Source organism: Argiope bruennichi, chromosome 2, assembly GCF_947563725.1.
Source record: "Argiope bruennichi chromosome 2, qqArgBrue1.1, whole genome shotgun sequence".
In the NCBI taxonomy this organism is placed as follows: Eukaryota; Metazoa; Arthropoda; class Arachnida; order Araneae; family Araneidae; genus Argiope; species Argiope bruennichi.
Window position 1 is genome coordinate 60,857,564 of NC_079152.1, and position 20,326 is coordinate 60,877,889.

General features: G+C 28.1%; 1 protein-coding gene across 1 annotated transcript in view; it reads right to left on the reverse strand.

Moving 5' to 3' along the window:
- Window positions 1-19,487: 19,487 nt before the first annotated feature.
- The window catches only part of LOC129962200 (cell death abnormality protein 1-like), a 43,937-nt gene continuing 43,098 nt past the window's right edge, over window positions 19,488-20,326 (reverse strand). Inside the window, exon 15 of the mRNA XM_056075940.1 lies at window positions 19,488-19,615. Coding sequence (XP_055931915.1) covers window positions 19,488-19,615 — 128 coding nt within the window. The remainder of the gene's footprint in view (window positions 19,616-20,326) is intronic.

The following is a 20,326-nucleotide window of genomic DNA, read 5'->3' on the forward strand; positions in this document are numbered from 1 at the left end:
TGAATAAAGAAATTTAAAAAAATTATTTGTTCAAACCAGTAATTAAGGGGATAAAATATTCATTTTTTTAAAAATTATTAATTAAATATTTATTAAATATTAATTACCTAAATATTTATTAATTAAATATTAATTAATTAGGATTGCTATTAATTAAATCTGAGATTTAAACCACCTTATTTAATTCTTCGTATTACGCGTACATATTGTAAAGCAAACAAATACAAGCACATATAAACGGATGCTTTCAAGAATCAATAAGAATAACTACCAAAAACAAGATTTTCATCAGAAGGACCATAGTAGCTACCCGACGATCTTCAAGGTCTTACACCCCTTCGTGTAGGCGGGTAAGGCCAAGACCATTACTGAATTTTGGCTTCAGTATAAGGATATCATGGATTCGAAACATGGTTGAACACTAGTTCCGTTTTATAAATGAACCTGTAGTTAGTTTAATCATTCGAGGAGCAGGCATCCTGGCATTGGTGTTGGTAGAATATAGGGTGCCATCTTAGTTGACGATACCGTCTTTATATCAAAATTCAAATTCATGAAGCCCATTCCGAAATAACCCTACCGCGACATCAGGAATGGCACATCAATCGACGTAAGCTAAACTATAACGCCTCAAACCTGAAATTCTCGTTTAACATGTGGTTTACATTAATAATGGATGAGGAAAATAATGTATGGCTAGCAGTTTAAGCTTATGTAAATTATAGAGATATGAATTATTCAATTTATTTAAAGTATAAGAAGACTATAAACTTAAATAAACAACATATGGACTTATTAAAATAAGATTGGAAAATTTATAAATAATTCATTCGTGATCCCCATTTATACTTTTTTGGCTTCTCTACCTGAGATTCTAATTAAAAGTGAAATATTTTGCAATGATATTTTATATTTTCTTAACTTTTTTCATCATTGCGATATTTAATTTAAAAAATAATATATTCAGCTTTTCTAATTGTATTCGTCGAAAAATGTAGTTACTTTTTCAAAGACTTTCTCATAATTGTATTATGATCTGAAAAGATTTCTTTGAAAATTACATAATGAGAAATATGTCCTAAAATGAGATTTTTTTCTCGTAACTTATGTTTGTTTTTTCCTCTGTGCTATTTTTGAGTTTTACAATCACTATAAACCTTGTGATAATTTTGCAATAAAATTGTGTTCAAGCATTACATTTTATACTTAAACTTTCTAAACCTCCCAATTTTCCGAAAGTTTACGTATATGTGTTACAGGGAGATATTTAGATTTCTAAGAGCTTTAAGATAAATGTATGGATTTTACAAGTTTTGAAAAAAAAAATGATTTTAATGCACATGCAGCTTTTTCGCTAAAACATGAAAAATCAAGATTTCATTGCATTCTTTAAAATAGAAAAATATATTGATTGGAAAACCGCATGTTTTATAAATTTTTTCTCTCCTTTCACTTAAGCTATTAATGGAAATGAAAAAGTACATCTGGTGTATTTCATATAGATTTCGAGAGATACAGTTGTATGAAAAAAATTTCATTTTTACTTCTCAGTTATTTAGTTTGCAGTTTTTCTGTTTCAAACTTATATTTTTAACAATAATAAATTACTTTCACGGTATTTTACTGTTGATGCAAGTAAGACTAGACCATTCTAGATAAGAGGAAAACACTGTAAACCCCCAAAAGAAAAGAATTCGAAAAGAATAGCATCCTGTCGTCAGGGTAACAATTTAACGGTAACCCTCTTCCGACAAGAAGGACAAAGAAATGGTTCTAAATCACTGGAACTCAACGCTACAAAATCAGGTTTCTGCTGCGAAGACAACGTAATTGGAAATCGAACCTTCAATTTGTGTATCTATCGATCTGAAAATCGAACCAAGGCCTAACAGCTCTGTCAAAGAGAAGGATTCTTTGGCTTTTTTTTTATTTTGTCTTCATTTCTACTCGGCTTGAAAGAGAGCAAAAATCTCCAAGGAACATGTGACAGCAACAAGTGTGCTTCTTACAGTCGTGTTAATTGGACACCTTTATCTACTGTGTGAGGAGTCTAGTATTGATTCCACACAACTTTGACTTCCTTTTTTCGATATGTTCTCTTTGATGGAAGTGTATTTTTATTCCTCGTGTGTGCTTACGGAATAGTAGCCAAGTTGAAACAAAGCAAAGAATTTATTTATTGCTCAGATAGATTTCTGTAAAAATTTATTTCATTTCAAAATCTTCTATCCTTTTTTTTTATATGATTCTTTTTTTCTTCACTCATTTTTACTTTCTAGAAGAGGAGGTATATTTATAGGACAAACAAAAGTATTTTAGTCATCAACTAATTCAAAACCGAGATTTTGACAATTTTCAGCGTTTAAGATCGTCCTGAGTCCATAAAACACACTTTTGAAATCATGTAAGTCTGTCTGTCTCTGAATACGATAAATCAAAAACACTTTGAGAAAAATCTATACTATGATTTCAGCTCCAAATTTGTAGATTTTCATCAAATTTTGAACATCACTCATTCGAAAAAATTCACTATGTCTAGTTTCCCGAACGTAATTTAGCAGATAAATACAAAACAAAGAGAGCTAGATTGTTAAGATTTTGCATGCGAGATTTAAAATCTAAAGTGTAGATACTTATCAAATGTGGAGCGAAAACTGTGAATGGGCTGGCGGTCTGTCTCTCTGTATTTTTCATCATTTAAGCGCAATAGCTCAAAAACACAATGACTTAAATAGAATAAAGTTGGTACGTCATTTTGTGAATACATTTGCAATTCCGTGCGTCAAATTTGGGTTTTTAAAAAAAAAGGCGTCCAAAAACCGCATTCGGTTTTCTGGCATTTTTGTACTAACAATATTGACTAGAAAAGATTGCACTCTCTTTTTGTAATTATTTTTCACTAAAGTATAAAAATATATGTTAAGTATTATATGAAAAAATTTCGGGAAGACAGCTTTTGATAATTCTTCTAGTTCGATCCCCGGCGGGGCATCTCGAAATGAGGATGAGATGCTTCTAGTATGGTGGTTGGATCTCGCGACCCTGAAGGGTACATAAAAAGGTGGGGGATCTGGCTCCTCTCATCGATGACGGGACGTACTTCCTTCGGTAAGGGTTGTACCGTGGTCGGTTATGGCTCTTAGGACTCAAACACAGTTCCAGTCAGTGTTGCTGTTGCGGAGATCCGATCATTTAGTTTTCTTTATTCATGTGCCTTCGGGAGGGTGGAAGAATCAGTGATATGACTAATTCTTCTAGCTCTAAGAAATCCATTTTGGAATCAAAATGTTTTTTGTAGTTTATTTACTTATGTTTAAAGTGAAAATTTTATTATTAAAATTTCCAATCCTGAATTGCTAAATAATTTGCATTCGTTACCACCATCCTGTAAAATTAGTTTTTATTTCTGTATGCAGCAATGTATTTAATGATTTAATAGTTCATGAACTAATTAACTAACATATGAAAAAAATTGGTAGAATACTTGATGAATGAGTTAACCATACATGCGTTGAGAAAGAAAATATAATAATATTTTTTTCACGATGAAAATGCCTTTATTGCGTGCATTATTTCATGCATAATCAGATGAATATATACATAAAAAAGAAAAAAAAGCGAATTACTTTACATAGTTTTATTCATCAAGCCGGTGGTTTAAGAAATAAAATTTAAGAAAATCGGAAAAAAATAAATCAAAATTCATTTCAATAATTGTTACTGTGATTTCTAATGAGTTATATAAATAAAATACCAAACAATAAATGTTTGTTTCATTTCAACTCAGACATAAACAACTATTTTCGGTAATATATTTTATTGCATATTTTATATTGTTTATTTGTTTGTTTAAAGTAAGCTACAAAAATATTTATGTTACTTTTTGCATATGCTTTACATAGATTTTTGTCATTTATTTATTTAATTCTCTGAATTAAAATTTTAAGTATTTTATAAATGTAAAAGGTTTTTCAGGTGGATTCTGGCATTTGTTTTCATTTCAAATCAATGGTTTTATTTTTAATTTCCTCTGAGAATGTGCTAATGGAAGTTGAACTGTTACTTTGAGATCCAAATATGTTTAAATCGCGTTCCCCCTTTCATTTTTGAAATTTATCAGTTATTTAATAGGTTCATAATGCAATAAACTTATGTGCTGAGATATTATAAAAAAAATATTGCAGCAGTTCTGATATTAACAGATAAAATTTTGAGAGATAAAAAAAATATTAAAGAACGTATAATTTTGTACGCTTTTTTTTCTTTAAGAAAACTTTGATTTTTACAACAAAACACCTGCTAATAACACTCATATTTCACAAAATACTTTATTGTAATTCGATTGAGATGTAAAAATGCATGCATTAGGGTGGATAACAACAGAGCATGTTACAAAATATTTTTAGGGCTAAAAAAAATTTAAAAAGGTACTTCAGAAAAACTACATCATTTGAACCAAATAGATATTTTCACAGATGCCTGCAAAATTGCTTGAAGTTGCTATCAGTATCGATGCATACATTCTTCTAATCTAATTAGTGTTCTGATATTTACTGTTTAATTAGATTAATTAATTGATTTCTTATGTTATTTTTAAGATAAATCTTAAGCCACAACTGAATCTCAATATTTCAATTGTAGACGCTGTAATTATTTCTTCAAAGCTGGAAAAAACCAACTTTCGCATTAATTGAAGTCTGAACTATTAAATCGCTATACTTATAACTAGAAAAGCCTCGAATATAATACTTAACGTACATTGCTTGTACGGTTTATGAGAAAAGACTATAAAACAAAACATATTTAATACTAGTTACGGCTAGGACTTGACTGACTTCGACAATTATGTTGGCTTTGCCTATAATATAAAGCCCTTATTGTTGTGGAATCCTTCAATATTCATATTCAGTAAAATATATACAAATTATTAATTGTTTTTGGATAAACGCTGAAAATGTATGGTTACAATGCGTTTGTACGGTAGTAGCAAAATAAGAAAATTTTATATTCTTTCAGAAATTGTAGTAAAATAATTTCAGCCCTCAATCACGTAAAATACTTTTTCTTTTCTGTTATTATTAATTAATATTGAATACTGAAATATGAAATCATTTGGCTTTAAAAATAATTATGGGTATAACTAAATCGGAAAGACTCTTTTGAAAACAAGCATAATGAGCAAAATCATAAATAAATAATTATTTTAAGAAAAACTGGTTTTTGTGAAATATTAAATTTCCATTCCATCATTAATTATGTTCTAGTGAAATGCTTTGCTGCTTTTAATTAATTTTAAATTGTTCTTAAGTTTAGATTCCGAAATAAAAGAAAAGAAAAATATTAAAAATAAAATATCGTCTTTTGAAAAACAATTATTATAATATTTACATTTCATATTACAATGTCGTTTTTATATTTTTAAGTACAGCTTAAAGGTTTTAGATATAATTACAAACATTTAAATGTTTAGAAATAAAAGATTCAACTTTAATTTCAAATGAGTAATATTTCAAACAGATTTTCTTTTCAAAATTAAGAACTATATACTATTAACTTTTCGAGTCACACTATAGAGGTCCCTAAAATTTGGGGTCTTTGGGTTTTGATAGAATTAAACAATAAATAAATTATAATTGTAGTAAAAAATAAAAAGGCGAAATCATGTTTTAAAAGTGCCACAGTTATTTAAAGAGAAACAAAAACTTTCAATAATAATCTAAGAACTGTTATGGAATTCACAGCAGCAAACTAAATATGTGTAGCTTACAATGGAAAATTGAGCCAAGCCTAATTCATTGAACAATATTAATTTAGGTAAAATACAGGGAAACGTTTTTTCTGCGATGTTTGCAACAAATGCAAAACTTCAAAATGCACATTTAGGAGACTGCAAACCTGCATCTAAAGAGTTCCTGAATGGCTTCAGCATTTGATTAGACATACTCATGATAAATGCTAAGTGACAATTCTATTCATATTTAGGCATTTCATTCTCAGTCCAATTGAAATACAGTCATTTTTCTAGAATATTATTTCATGATAACAGCATATATAAAGAAAATAAATGAAGGAATAATTCTAACTAATCTCATTCTATCACATTTAAAAAAAATGTTCCAACTTTCTATTTTTATGAGCGAAATCAAGTAAAGATAACATTACAGATGTCAAATATAACAAGAAACGATAAAACAGACTCCATGGTATTAAATTTATCTTTCAAAATGAATTTGCGGATTGCAGAACCAAAAGATTGCATGGTACTGCTAATATTAATTTTATATTACATATTTCATAAACTAATATTATTAAAACAACTCCTCAGCTCCTACTTGCTTCCACAATCTGTATATTGTCCAATCCATGAATGCTGATAGATTACCCTGGCCTCAAATCCAGGGCATACTAGTTTTTTTTTCTAATGTTTCCTAACTACATGGTGGGTATTGCACGCAGTAATCTCTAAGATAGGGTGTTTTCTTTATATGAATAATGCCCAAAAATTTTAGTTGAATAGTTATTTTTATTATTTATTTTTATTAAACATTAATAAAAACAAATAATGCTATATCCAATTATTAATATTTATTTTCATTCAAATTATTTAATTTCCTCAGATTTGCATAGATTTCTTCCAAATTGTTCTCATCATAAATGTAGAACTTTAGGAGTAACTATGAGTTGTAAAAAACTAAATACTTGTTTTAATTAATCATGATTTAAGTAATCGTTTGGAATTTCTGAAGAAAATTTCCTCAGAACAAAAAACACCATTTCATATAAAACAACTACAATACTATATAATTTAAAATACAGAATAAAAAAATAAAGAGAAGATAAAGAAACTAGCTGCTTCAAATATGAAGATCTAAGAAATTTGAAAGGGAATTTCACCTGATGATTGCAGCCGTCACTACTTAGTCTGCAATTTCAAATGCCTAAGCAGATGTTAAAAAGATGGGAATCCCATTAACTATATACTACTGCTAGATTGCAAGGAAAAATGCAAAAAAAGTAACTAAGTGAAGTACTTGAGTACCAAGTGATTACTCAATTTCATCGACATCAGTCATTCTACAACAGTTTTCACCTATGTGGCAATAACATTCCTTATGCTCAATTTCTTTGAATTTTTAAAAGATATTGGATTTAATTCTAGAAATAAAATTGCATTTAGATTGTTTCTCACTACAAAATTGAATTTATCACAATATATAGTCTTTAAATTTAAAATCCTAGCAAGGAATTGTTACTTTCCATACTTTTGTGACATTATTGTTAAACTCCATGGAAGGAAAAGCTATTTAAATAAAAAAAAATAACCTACATTTGACGCAAATAAAATCTTCAAAAGAAAATTATTGGCATAGAAATTAAACCACTATGCAATCATCCGAAATTCTTAATGCAATAGAAAATATATCACTAAATAAATTTTTTCTCCTATGAATCAGAATCACTTAACCAATATGAGGAATTTATGATAAATCAATACATTTATTGTTCCTTTACAGTTTCCAATTTTATTGTGTAATTTATATTAACCTTTTTTTATCGTAGAAAGTATTTATTACGAATGCAAACATGAAGCGCACTAATGTCATATAAAATTATAAATAACCTTTGAGAACTCATTATTTGATATATAGTTTGCTACAAAATGTAGCTTTCACTCAGTTTAAAAAATTCAGGCATTATTCTAACAGGTATACATTCTCTTCTTTCAAATCTCATATATATATATATATATATATATATATATATATATATATATATATATATATATATATATATTGTGTAAAGTAATACCAATCAAAATTTTCACTTTTATTATAACTTTATAAGAAGTAGCAGAGTTTCGCAAATCTGAAACGAAATCGATCAATCTCTGTTTACCAAAAAATAATCAACATCATGAGCTATCTGCACATGTCAGGATATCAAGTTAAATGTTATAAAACGAGGAGGCTTGTTGCTTTAAAATAGCTGTGCAAATCAATATTTCTCGAAGCAACTCCTCCCAAATATAGATACGTCCACGGAAAAAATACATATGTATCATGAATGTTGTCGAGAAACGACAAATAGGATGTTCCAGCCTCTAGAAAAAAGAAATTTTTGAGAGAACGACTGAGTATCCATATCTAGAACGAAAGTCAACTGGAGAAGAAGATGAAACGAAGAAAGTTACCGTTAACATTTTCTTGAAGGAACTTTTCGAACAGGAAGCGAGCTAGCTGTTTGGCCTAAGGCGACGGAGGCAGTCCAGTGGACTTCAACTTTCGAGACAGGGCCAAAACACTTCCTCAATTTATCCAGATGGGTTGGATACGAAAGAATTGAATGGCCGCAAGGGATAACCACAGATGGATAAAAAAAATCGGGGAAAATGTTCTTCAAGCTTTTTAAAGGTTGACCATGTTTCTGGGATTGCTTTGGAGAGGCCGAATAATTGAATTTATGACTTAGAATCTTCCCAGAGAGATATTCAATTCGAGTGTGTCAAACAACTATGTACTGGAAGTGATTGGAGGCAATTTGATACAACACAATGATCGCTAGAGCCATAAAAATGGCAATTCCTTTGTACGTTGAAAATATTGCTTTACAGGAACATAACTGTTGATTTCGCCGTTTTTGGAATTTTTCATTTTCAGTTTGGATTAGATAGCAACGATAGAAACTAGTTTACACGAACATTATCTAGTAATGGATATTGTTTCAGATATTCTGCATTAGTAAATGATGCAACGTAGAAATAGTAGGCTTGAGCATAAGAAAATATTGCGTCCTATTGTAATGGGTTACTCAATTTCATTAAAAATAATTTTCAGGTAATCAAATAAAAAAAATTTTTAAAAGTTTACTTATCTTTTAATATTTCAATTATGAAAAATATTCCCAAATATATATCTCTGGTAATAATAAAAATGAATGTTCATACCTTGACGCTTTACAGCTAGCTCGATTGATCTGCAGTTACCAAACTTGACTTATATATAACTCGGAGGGTGGGAATATATATCTTTTAAAATTTTAATTAGAATATCTATTAATTAAAAATTTAATGATTATTTTAGTTTTAAAAATAACTTCCAAAAATTCTACAACAGTAAAACAACTTTTACAACATATCAAAAAAAATTTTTAATATTTTTTTTTTCATTTATACTAATTTTTGCCGTATATTTTTACTTTTAATTTTAAGAATTCAAAATTAATTTCAGTTCGTTTTACACTAATGTATTTCAATGTTTAATTGAAATTTAAATCACTTTTAAATTTTACCCTAAATGTTTCATCTTTCCTTTTTCTCCAGTAGTGAAATTCAAATCGTTTTAAGTGAAATTAAAATCGTTTTTCCATTTTGTCCCAGATGTTTCATCCTGGCTTTCTATCCAGTAGTGAAATTCAAATCGTTTTTCAATTTTGCCCCAAATGTTTCATCTTGGCTTTCTATCCAGTAGTGAAATTCAAATCGCTTTTTAATTTTATCGCAAATGTTTCATCTTGGTTTTCTATCCAGTAGTGAGTTTTAAGTGAAAATCAAATCGTTTTTAAATTTTGTCTCAGATGTTTCATCTTGGCTTTCTTTCCAGTTATGAATGAAACTACAGCTTATTATTATTATTTTTACAATGGATAGGTTTTGTTTTAAGATAACCTTTAATATACATTTTAAAATTTGTGTATTTACAATTATATTTTTAGTTCTTAGTAAGCAATAATGATTTCTTTAATTACGATAGAGATAGATATATTTATATATATAGATATATTTAGATATATTTATTGACCAATCCTCTGAGTTATTACACAAGTTATGAAAATTTTTTGATGGCATACAAAAAATCTGCTAAATCATTCTGTTCTCGGTTTTTATATTTTAATTAAGATTCTTTAATTTCGTAAACAAAATTTTTGTATTAGTTAAAATTTAAACAATTTCTTTTTTGAAAGTACAGGCTTCTATTTTAAGTGAGATGACAGAAAATTAGAGAAATACTTTACACAATGGAAGTAACAGTGACAGACTTCTTAAACAGAGCATGCTACGTCTATTAAATTTCAAATTTAAAAATATTTCGCCGAGGAAGACATGAATAGCGAGTCGAATAAGGCGAAACATTTATTTGAAAATTTTAGTAATCAATATTATAGACGATCGTGACAGATAAAAGTTTCAAACCAAAACTTTCAATCAAATAAAAACAAATTAGCAAAGATGGTTTAACTAAATAACAGCAATTTGTTATAGACAACTTAAAAAGTATAAATGCATTTTTTTTAAACAAAAATGTATCATTTTCTGTGCTCTTCCTTATAATTATAAAATTATAAAAAAGAAATTTCAAAATCAATTTTCAAAATTGCATCGAATGCATTCAATTCAATTTTGGAGTACAAATTGTCACTATTATGTCAAAATGTCTAATGCCTAAATTAACATGCAACAAAATATATGAAATTTTGATTTAAATGCTGGAATAATTAATCATTGGTTAACCATATTCTGTTTCGAAACCAGGTTGTAGAAAGTTGTATTTTAAAAAAGTAAAATTAATTTTTGAATTCTCACAAATGAATTTGTCTTGCATTAAATAACACATTTTATACCGTGATATGAATATGTAATTTTCCAGATTTGATATGGGGATGTACTCTGTATATATGTATATATATATATATATATATATATATATATATATATATATATATATATATATATATATATATATATATATATATAACATAATTAGTAATAAATACTAAGTTAATCAAATTAAAAAAAATAAAAAATAAACCAGAATAAAAAAAGAGAACCTGGCATGAAGACTTTCTCAAGGGTCACCCTCAGGCAGGGATTCAATAAAAGAGTTTTTTTCGGTGAGAGTTCTGACTTTTAGTCCAACCATATTGACTTCTCGTGACTCGAAAATCCCCTGAAATTAAGGCCTAAGAGATACACCATTTTTAAATTACCGTTTCAAGTGCATATTTTATGCTTTCTTTCTATGTAAATTTGGTGTAGCTCCAGGCATGAGATGATACCTGTTTCCCTTTGAAACAAATTTTATAAAATTTATTTGCATAAAACATTCTCAAGTATTACATTGAAGTTCCCTTCTACTTGAATTGCTGATTAAAGAGAAAAAATAATCGTAATCTCCCAGCTGTAATTACAGTGAAATCTTTTAACACTGTATTTATTAATTTTGTTGTTAAACTAATGGCTTTATAAAAGTAATGAAATGTAAAATTAAAAATGAATCTTATAAATATTTCTAAGTTAATTCCAGAAACTTGTTAAACAGAATCCTTAATATTGCTAATCATAACGATTTCGTTCTTTGAATGGGTAGAGGAATATTACAATAGAAGCCAGTCAAAATATAAAAATATTAATTATGAAGAACTGGACGAAAAAAGAAAATTTGAAACCATTGACTTAAACGAGGGTTTTTAGTTCCTGAAATAGCGTGTTACTGAATACTTCCTTAATTTTCTTTCTCATTGTACTAACTAACTAACCATTAAAACTAACATTTACTCTGCTCTCATAATTCATTAGCTATAATATATTCAACAGTTAGATGGTATGTTTAACATTATAGAATTCTCTTTCTCATGTTTTTTTTTTTTTTTTTTTTTTTTTTTCATATTTGCTTCACTGAATCATTTCCGCATACACTTTGGTACTAAAAAAAATGCATTACCACATTTGGAGAATATTTGCGTTTGTATCGTTCTGATTCTAATGCCACTAATCTTTATCAGTGGTGGTGGGAAACAGCGTAAGAATAAAAATATGTAAAAATGAAAGATAAATAAAAAAATAAAAATGAAATAAATGAAGTTGTATCTCGGAGGTATGGGACACGAAAAGTGTGTGTGTGTGTGTATGTGTGCCTGTGTGTATGTGTGCCTGTGTGTATGTGTACGTGTGTGTGTATGTATGTATGTGTGCGTGTGTGTGTGTATGTGTGTCTGTGTATGTGCGTGTGTGTGTGTGTGCCTGTGTGTGCGTGCGAGCGTGTTTGTGTGTGTCTAGTGATATGGCATTGCCTTATATACTTCCGAGAATACAAATCATAATAAATTAGTTATAAGATAAAATAATTTATTAAGCACTTATGAAAAATATCAGAAAATTCTTTGTTGTGGTCAAAACCAAGTTTTAGTACCTTTGACATTAATCTGATGGCTTAATCCAATTTCAGTTTTTTGTAGATGTACACTATAAGAAGTTTTGTAGTATTCAGGTGACATGAATATAGTTATAGGCAAAATAACAAAGTAAAAGACTCCACATTTCTCTTCATTTTCTTTGTTATTATACTTTATACCAATACTGAGAATTAGAAAGACGAAAATTTATATTTAATTTCGTAACATGTGAACTTGATATTAATCGCACCAAAATGCTGGAGAAAGATGGGAGAAAGATTATTAAAATCAGCATAATGATATTAATGTCAGCATAAGATTATTAATGTCAGCATCCCTAAATTTCACTTATTTAGACATTTAAAAATACCCTTTTTTTAAATAATTTAAATTATTCATGCAGTATTTTACGAAAAGACTCTTTGACATGAATCGCCGCCCATACGAATATCATAAAATAATATTAATAAGGATTTTCTAACAGAAGTTGCATAATCATCATAAGAAAAAGATCATGTGTTTTGTAAAATTCTAAGAAAAAGCGTGTTAATATATATATATATATATATATATATATATATATATATATATATATAACCAATCTTAAGTAAGAAAAAGTTTGAAAGCGAAACTAAAATGAAAACGAAACAAAAACAGTTTCGAAATCGCAACTAAAATTTATAACCTATTTAAACTAAAACCAAAAAAGAACTTCATAGTATTTAGAGAGCGCAATTGCAGCTACTTCTAAAACACAGATGAATTGATACAAAAGTATTAGAATCAAGTTAATAGGAAAAACAAAAAATCAAATAAAAATTAAACCAAAAAAATTATAAAAAATATAAAAAAAGAATCCGGCCTGAAGACTTTTTCAAGGGTCACCCTCAGGCAGGGATTCAAAGAAAGTTTTCGGGTCATGAGGAATCATTATTAGACAATGTCTGTATTTCCTCACAGAAAAAATCCCTTTCTTTGAATCCCTGCCTGAGGGTAACCCTTGAAAAAGTCTTCAGGCCGGATTCTTTTTTTTATATTTTTTATAATTTTTACCGCTGTAATATAACCTGTGATTATAAAGTCTGCAGAAGAATGATTAATATACCATTATTAATATTTGTTTGGAGAATGAATGCCTAATGGTTTATTGATATAAAGCATTGCAGGGGAAGATACTGATATAGGAATGATATAAAGATGATACTGATATAGGAATTGCGATTCTGCTTAGTTTAATTAAAAATATTTATGAACTAATATATAAGATATGTGTTCATTCATTTTTAATATATAAAAAGTACAGTACAATATATTTGTATACATCTTCAAGTGAGCGTTCAGAAAATATACATCAATAGGGTTTGTACACAGATTCACAACTGATCTTTTATCATTTTAACAACAACAACAAAAAAGGCTTCCAGCATTGATACTATAATTCTACATCATTCTAATGCTGATGGAACTTCAAATAATGTACGAGAGGAAATGATGCCGTAAAAAAATTAATGAAAAATGCCGCATCAAATGATGCGAGCAAAAGTGTCTAAAGCAACAGCACATAATGCTCTGGGAAAGGGCATTTTTCAAACCTGCTTTCAACAGTGGAGTGGAAAATATCAGCGGAATAGGTGTTATCAGCAATGAATCTTCAGGCCACAATGACTAAAGGAAAAGGCAGAAAGAAGAGTTGTTATTAAATTTATTTTTTCTGATCCGCTTTGAGAGAAGATTATTAGATGTGATAGGGATATGATGATGTGTTAAGCTCATTTTCTGTTGTGATAAGAAATGTCTGCGATAGATGTTTCGTGATTCCCAATCATAATGGTCCATTTGGTAGTTTGTTTTTATCAGTTATTTTTTTGTCATGATACTTTATTACTAACTTGTTTACAAGGAACTCTGCCAAACAAAATGTAAATGTGAAACAACAAAGAAAACTATTTTTAAAAATGCATTTCGATTTTCAGAAAATACTTGATAAAATGAGCAATTCTTTTGATAATAAATCCATATACCTCAAAAATAAAGAAAATATTAATTACTAAAGTTAATCTAATAAAAATATATTAAATTATTATAGCATCAATTTAATAATAACAGTATATAATGCCTTCTTTAAATTTATTAAAAGAAAACCCAATAAAAAATGGCAGAATACCGTTATGGGATTTGTATAAAGGAAGTTATTCTGAAAATAATACTTTTCAGCTCGTTCTATGAAACTGAATCTAAACCATTCTCGTCATATTAAAGTCTTCGATTTTCGTAATCAAATGACAGTGAAAAAAAAAGAATTTCACTACATTTCATAACAAAAATTTGATTATAACTATCAGAAGTTTCACAGAAGTAATGAAATTTGTAAATGACTTACAAATAAATGAGTCGATTATTTTAGTTTCTTATACAAAGTTGCACAGAAAACTGAAGAATCTTGGTGAAGTTGAAAAGTGAAGTAAATTTTGAACTTATTCGAGGTTTATCTCCATTTCTTTGCAATGTTAGGATTGTATTTCATTTTATTAAGAGCTATTTAAATTTTTTACAGTTGTGTTGACGTTTTTGAAACGTTCTTGTCTTTTTATTTTTAATATTCTTACCTTTTTTTTCAAATGTATATAAAAATATTTGTTTGTATCTCTTTAAACAACATTTTTGTCGTTTTATACAATTTTATTGTATCAAAATTAATAAAATATAAAAAGCTTCTATGAGAATTCACTGATAATAAATTAACATAATCAACAGAATTATTTATTCTACAGTATGCCTTGTTTCGGTTTGGATTGAATTTCAAAGTAAAATCAAAAGTAAATTAATAGCAATCATCAATTTTTAAAAATAGTCTATTTAACTGTATATATGGATCACAACAGCCAAGTTAATTGTATATAGGAGAACCAGTTTACTGTACACAGTCAAACCGGATAATATGTATTAATTACTTGAGTATGTATAGTATGTATTGATTGATATGTATTGATAGTATGTATTGATTGATAGAATTGTATTGATTACTTTTTTTCTTATACTGCATTATACAGTATCAAAATGCATAATAACATACAAAGATGATTAAAAAAGTAATTTAAGGAAACATAGCAGATAATCCATCAAATATTGCATCATGACATTATAAAATCTGTGTCCATGATGCATCGCCAATTTTATTCTATCTACACAATAAATAATATTTAAATGTATATTTTTTTAAATTTTTAAGTAAGTATTATTTAAGATATATACAAAATAAAAAAAATTAAAAATCCCAAACAATCCAAATGTTTTGTCTGAAAAAACTAAATTCTAGCTCTACCGTAAGATTTTGTTATTTCTTATGTGGTCTCCATTTCCCATATTAATTTTAAATATATTAAGAACAATATATTTTATAGCTACTTATTAAGCGTCAAAATATTTTTGTGTCTTTCCTTTAATGCGGTACCTATCCTCCGCAGGAAAGACAGGGCATATTTTTAAAGATTTGTTTATCGTTGGAACAATAGTATTCAGAATTAATTTAGATGAAAACAAATGGCGTCATGATTGCATAATTAATTTAAATTATCTAGTGATTGACTTTTTAATTTATTCCTTTCAAATTCTTGGGAATAAATTGAGATACAGATTTCTTAAAGACAACTTTCTTGCAAATATGATATTGATCTACAATTTCGATGTAAGAAATCACATGACATATTTTAATATTCTAGCTGTTGTTTTTTGACTATCGTGTTCACATACAGTTAAACATAATAATAAAAACTATATTTTTTTTTATCTCAGGAATACTTAAAACGTGGGGATTCATCAAATTTCCGAAATTGAAATGTTGTTTATGATTGCAATAGTTTCTTTGCACTTACTTCTTATATGATGAAGTAAAAAAAAAAAAAAAAGAAGAAGAAGATTCGGAACTTATTCATATTAAAATTATTTAAAAACAGTTATTGCTTTACTCTGAAATAAGATAATGTATTTTCAGATCGATTGCAATACTAATATTAATGAAAAGTATTCTCGAGTGTCCTCTTAAGATTGAATTCTTTCTGTCTTTTCAAAACTGATGAAAAATATTGGGATAATGCTATTTGAAATTTTTATCAATACCTTAAAAGAAATTCTGCATACTCAAAATCCTTTTTGAAACGATGATTCATTTTCAATTCTGAACACAAGATTTTTCAAATCATTTCAGTTCAAACGATGATTGAAGACTCCAGCGAATCGGCGGAAACAGAAAAAGGGATTAAATGGAAAGACGAAAAAAATTATGCAGTCAAATGCTATATGAAATCAAGAAAAATGAATTCGAAAAATCTTTAGAATGTTCTTGTTTCCACGGATCATTAACTTGGGGGTTTCAAGCTGCAATGATGAGATTTTCAGAAATAGAAAAAAAATTCGAGAGGAAACTCAATGTTTAAAAAGATGTGAATGTCTTTCGGTATCTTTATGAATATAAACTAAGTGAATTCATATCCGTGTCTTTTCGATTGGTAATGGAGGTTGGAAAACAAATTCAATGTTGAAAAATATGGAGAAAGAGAAGTTTTAAATGGCTATTTATTGTAAGAAGGGTTTCATGATGTTTAAAACATTTCGTCTTGATTTGTTATTTTAAAACTTTAAGTATTTTTTTTATATAATTCTTAAGAAAAGGATCTTAACTAAATTATACACACTCCATAAAAAAAAAAATTGTTAAAATATTACTAACAGATAAATTTGAAAATACAGCGAAAAAGATATTATGCGATAATTTATATTTATTTGAATATTATGAAAGATATAGCCATTGAAGAAATTAAATTATATTACATAAAAAAAAACTTCATAATGCAAATGATTCAAACATATTTTTTCTTTTCCAAAATCATAAAATAATGGATAATTTATCCACAGAAATTCAGATATTGAAAGCAAAAATGCCACCTAATGAAGTTAAAAATTTAAAGAAATATTGAATTCTATTATATAAATAATAATTCCTTGAAAATTATACCTGCACTGCGAGAAATCGTACGATGTAATTGAAGGATCTCGATGACACGACAACAATGAAGCAGGGACGTTGCCTACATATCATTCAAACAATTATTATTTTTTTTCAGATATACCAAATATATACTTGTTTATAGATTTCCTTTATATAGTTTCAAAATCTTTCTATTCTCTCATCAATCAAGAAGGAAAGTAAATTGAATCATACTTTATCTAATATTTGATCCAGAAAAAAGATTTAAATGTTTTTTTCTCTCTTTTGTAATAAAATATTGTTAAAATTTTATTTACAATAGCTTTGATATTTACTTTCCCTCATCTGTTCTTTTATAACAAAATACTATTACAGTGTAAAAAATGCGATTCGTTCAAGTTTTATATCAAATGAAATCCTGTTTATATGCCCTTACTTTCTGTTGACTTCAACATGCATCAATTGCCCTGAAACATTACTTTAAACGATTAATGGCCAGTTTTGATGTCATAATGAATAATGCACAATTGCATGCCCTCTGTTCATGCAGCACTGACTCAAAGATAACAGAAAGGCCTGCAAAGCGCCCTGTTTCCGATATGGCGATTTCGAGACGTCATCCCATCACAAATATACAGTCTTGATTAAAGCCCCATAGATCAATAGCTCTCCGTATCGTATCGTTGAACATTCTATCGGTCCAAAGCCAATTCATGAATTCCAGATATATTATTATGTTAGAGATATCAGATACATTCAGGTTTCTTAAAATAAATCTATAAGTTAAGATGGTTATAATGCAAATATATACTAATGAAATATGTGAAAACGGATTTTACAAAAACCAAAATTTTAAAGTCTTTCTCAAAATTTGAATTGATTTTCTGAGTTTTTCTTAATGTGTAGTAAAATAATGTGCAAGCAGTTTCTTTCTTTTACATGCAGGATGGTACAGCTGAAGAACCAGCTATATATTAATAGGATAGAGTTTTAAATAATCATTAATTCATTAGTATTTCTTATAGGTAAGAACCTTATTAAAAATTTATTGAATAGTCGCTGGCGACGAAAGACAAAAATAAAGTTTGGAAACTGGTTTTTGAAAGCTATTCAAAGCAAGTCAAATAACAAAAGAGAGATTTTTGCAATTCTCTGACTGTACTCTATGTATTCTTCATAGATGTGGTTTCGAGTTGTCTTTTAATTATTGAAATTTGTAAGAGAACATAGACTTGTGAAAACTCTGTTTTCTTTGACGGCTTTGGTTTCTTTTTCTACAGAATATGGCAATAATTGTGTAAACACTAATTTGCGTAACATGCATTCAGGATTACTCAGTTTCTGAAAATGTATTAAGTACCAAAATGGCAAAATAAGATTATGGAATATTTGTTATGTTTCCTGTTCTCTTGTTTAGAACATTTATAATTCTATAAGAAGAGAAGAACATATGCTATGTTCTATTTATTCTGCTATTCTATCCCTTGTGGTAAACAATGTTTACTATGTTTCTAAATACTTTTTCACATACGAAATTTGAAACTGTTTGATAAAAGTCTGTGAAGATTGAATTTAATGAAAATTGGGGATTAAAAGAGAAAAGTGTTGATTATGCTAAAATTAAAAATGCTATTAAATTGCAAAAGACTGTACGATAAACATGCGGGGGCTTTACAATGGCCATCATTTTTGCTCTCTCTTTGGAATTTGCAGGACATCTAGGTTTTTTTTCCCACATTTATCATATTATGTCATTGACCAATTTACATTTTGACATAAGAATTTTTTCTGACAATGTTTTCCACTTTAAATCTTCATATTTATCGGATATGATATAACTGTAGAAATAACTTATTGCAGACATAAATAAAATCACTATAATATAAACAATGTTTATAAAATATTCATAATAATAATCGAGTTATTTAAAAAAAATTATTTTGTAATAATATTAAGACTCCCGGGGGCACCTCGAATTGAGGATGAGATGTTTCCGGTATGGTGGTTGGATCTCGCCACCCTGGAGGGTATACAAAAAGTTGGGATCTGCTTCTCCCATCGATGATGGGACGTACTTCATTCGGGAAGGGTTGTACCGTGGCCGGTGATGGCCCTTCGAACTCAATCACAGTTCCCGCCAGTGCTGCTTTTGCGGCAGTCTGGGCATTCAGTTTTATTTATCCGTGTGCCTTCGGGCGGATCGGAGGGTCAGTGATATGACTTTTAATAATAACAAATCAATTTATATAAGCTCCAATTTAATCATTTATTTACAAAGTTTTCCAATTTTGTTGTTGAATAAGCAACTGAAATTAAAATTGTTACATTCTGAAAGTTAAGTCTCCATCTTTTCAGTTGGATTCATGTGAATTTCTGAAGGATCTTCATTTTTGTACTCAACATCAGCATACATGGAATTTCTTTGAGAAGATGCATCTTCATCAGAAATACCAAATGACTGAGCTAAATGTTTTAAAAAAAAGAAATTATTTAACTAACTTACAATACAATGTAATTATTACGATACATTAATACTTATGATATGATATAAACTGAATTAATAAAAAAAAACAAGTTGTCATAAAGTAAATGTTCAGTTTAAAAGTCTAGCAACAATGTTTGTTTGTTTGTGCTTTAGTGGCTCGAGAGCCATTCCTTGACCATACTGCGTCAGAATTAAGGTTGAACCTGCATTTGTTTAAAATATAGCGATAGCAATTTAAAAAATAAATGATAAGAGGAATGCAGAAAATAGGATATTAAACTTCATTTGTCGAATTTTTATTAACTTTTTGAAAAGATTTTTTTTTTCAAATTTGTTTTCAAAGCTACGTATTTTTCAGAATTGTAATCCAGGTATCTGAATATAAAATATTTTTAAATAAATCGGTAAAAAAAATTAACCACACTAATTATTTTTAAGAATTCTCTTTTTCTCTCTCTTTTGTATGTAATTTTTTTTTTGTTGTTGTTGTTAGAGTCATCATCACGAAGTAGAAGGGGAAAAGCAGAAACCAATATCATGGAAGCCCATTCAAAACCTATCTAATTTAGAAAGAAATTTTTATAAAATGTTTGCCAAGCAAGTATTTTAGTCTGAAGACTGAAAGCGACTATATATAGAAACCCATCACGATTTAGAAGATAAAGGGATGTTTCAACTGAAATGATTAG